The 2448-nt window shown below is 42.8% G+C and overlaps 1 protein-coding gene across 1 annotated transcript; it reads right to left on the reverse strand.

The window, feature by feature from the left end:
- Nucleotides 1–358: 358 nt before the first annotated feature.
- Nucleotides 359–2217, reverse strand: LOC131430561 (loricrin). The gene is made up of 2 exons (XM_058595628.1): nt 2088–2217; nt 359–1783 (listed from the first exon to the last, which is right to left on the reverse strand). Exons 1-2 carry the CDS (start codon nt 2103–2105, stop codon nt 1061–1063), a joined length of 741 nt encoding a protein of 246 aa, XP_058451611.1. The 5' UTR covers nt 2106–2217; the 3' UTR covers nt 359–1060.
- Between the last annotated feature and the right edge of the window lie 231 nt (nt 2218–2448).

Here is a 2448-nt window from a genome sequence, read left to right on the forward strand (position 1 = left end):
CTATTGGACGACTGTATGATATCGCTAAGTAACATGAAGATATTTTAGTAATAGAAGTAAAATAGATTTTGGTTATAAAATCCAAGTATATTTAATACCGTGATTTTATCGAACATATCATCTTTTTCGTTTTACTTTTCTAATCGTTAATTGCCTATCACAGGCATCAATTCTATCCATCAAGACTAGATCACCGAAGGTTTTAAGGTTTTCGACCTACCATTCGAATTTCGAATCGCTTTTGTAAGGAAAATAAGTAAATTACTCTCAGAAGTCAATTACCCGGGGTTTGTTTTATAGTTGATCTCAAGTATGGAAGGGTCATCTTGTCAAGATTCTGCTCAGATAAAACGCAAAGTTAACGGTGACAAATTTTTCGATTTTTTTTATTTTTTTGATTTTTTCGTTTTCTCGGTTACGTTTTCACATTCTCGGTACAAAAACAACTATAACAAGTAAACTAGATAAAAGAGAGATAAAAACGTTGCAAGTATTTACACGATTAAAAACAAGTAATAATAACAAAAGTTGTTCTTGTGACGTCTCTCTCGTTGTAACAATCGATGCTGTAGCCACTCCCGTTTGTTGTTGTTGTTATTGTTGCTGACAATACAGATCTTGTTCGTGATCCATTAATGGATGGTATGGAGATCAAAGGCTATAACATCGATTGTTACTTTCCAGCGATTTTGAGGCTGTTCTTCTCTCGCTACACCATAGAAGGTGTTCCTCGACAGCGGGATAGAGTGCATTGAAGGGGAGAAAAGAACACCCACGAAAATCGCTGGCTCGCTCAGACCCGTTAGAAAGTATAGTGATAGTTTGATGTGCGTGTTTTTGTTCTTTGTAATGATGGTGGTATGTTCTAAGTCTTGTCTCTGACAATGTTTTTCGCTACATTCGTTGGAATTCATCGCATAATCCGTTGTACGTTTGCCGGTTCCAATTTGTTTATGATCGAAAGCCGCCTATTTTTGGTGTTTTGTTGACGCTTTGAGATATTTCTATTTCAGGATCATAGATTTAATACGTCGTGGATTCTTTTTTCTGGTTGCAGCATTTAGAATGGTGCACCATAGGAGCTCGATGGACGAGATGGAGCACCGTATGATCCGGATGGAGCTGATGGGGCACCGTATGAGCCCGACGGTGCCGAAGGAGCACCATACGATCCAGAAATTCCTGCGGAGGATGATGTCTGCAGGTATTGGGCAACCTGAATGGCTTGTTTCACTCCTTCCAAATCAATTCCAACGACACGGGAAGATCCACCACTTGGAGCACCGTACGATGAAGAAGGAGGACCATACGATCCACTCGGTGGACCATAGGATCCGCTTGGAGCACCACCTCCAAATCCACCCGAAGAAGCTGAACTCTGGCTTTCTTCGCGAAGCAGGATTTGACGAATTTCATTCAGTAGCTGCTGATCTACATTCAAACCCTCGGAAGTTTGCCCACCGATTGGAACATTCTGTAGACCACCACCACCACCTCCACTAGAGAAACTTCCGGCACTGCTAAAACTGCTCACATATCCGGATGATCCTCCACTGGAGTAGCCACCGCCGCCGCCGGAGTATCCTCCGCCACCGCTGGAATATCCACCACCGCCAGAATAACCACCACCGCCGCCAGAATAACCGCCACCGCCAGAGTAACCACCACCGCCGCCGCCGCCGGAGTATCCTCCGCGGCCGCCACCGCCGGACGATGGGCGGTTATAGTTGTATCCGGAAGGTGGTTCAGCGACAGCAACGGTGGCCAAAGCAAAGGCCAAAAACTGAAAAAGGAAAAACCACACCATCATAAGTACTACGGCAACGTTCAAAGTTCACATGATTTTGAAAAGCGCTCAAGTAACTGATTTTTTGTCCTGAAGTATCACTTTCACTTTAACGCTTTTTATGTAATTTTTTTTTGTGCACATTTGGTGGATTGTTGCTTTGAGTTCGCTAAAACACTTCATTTAAATTCAACTCCACTAAATTTTCAACCTTTTTCAATTCAGATAACTTCAGATCTTCACATAATCAAAACTATTTTTGAAACTAGTCACAAAATTTCCACACTGTTGGACGACTTACCACGGCAAAGTTGTTCATTATACTTAAAAACAGGGTACGATAATTTAGATGTTTACTGAGACGAGTGTTGTGACCGAGTGTACCTTCCGCCGACCAAATTGCTGTTTTATACCAAGCGACCACAAAATGATAGTTTTTTTTTGCTGAACCCACAAGACTAGCGGCTCTCCCGAACAACTAGTACGTTTTTCTTCTTTCTCCACTACACATAATACGAGAAAAAAAAACCTATCCGTCTTGCACTGTGCTTCAATCCCCAGCGACCTCCCATACACCCCAGTTTTGAAGGTTGTATACCTACTATCATCTGGCGCGCATCATGCAGTCTCGCGGGCCCACTATTCGGGTGGCGTTTTGGGGG

The sequence above is a fragment of the Malaya genurostris genome, chromosome 2, assembly GCF_030247185.1.
Source record: "Malaya genurostris strain Urasoe2022 chromosome 2, Malgen_1.1, whole genome shotgun sequence".
Lineage (NCBI taxonomy): Eukaryota > Metazoa > Arthropoda > Insecta > Diptera > Culicidae > Malaya > Malaya genurostris.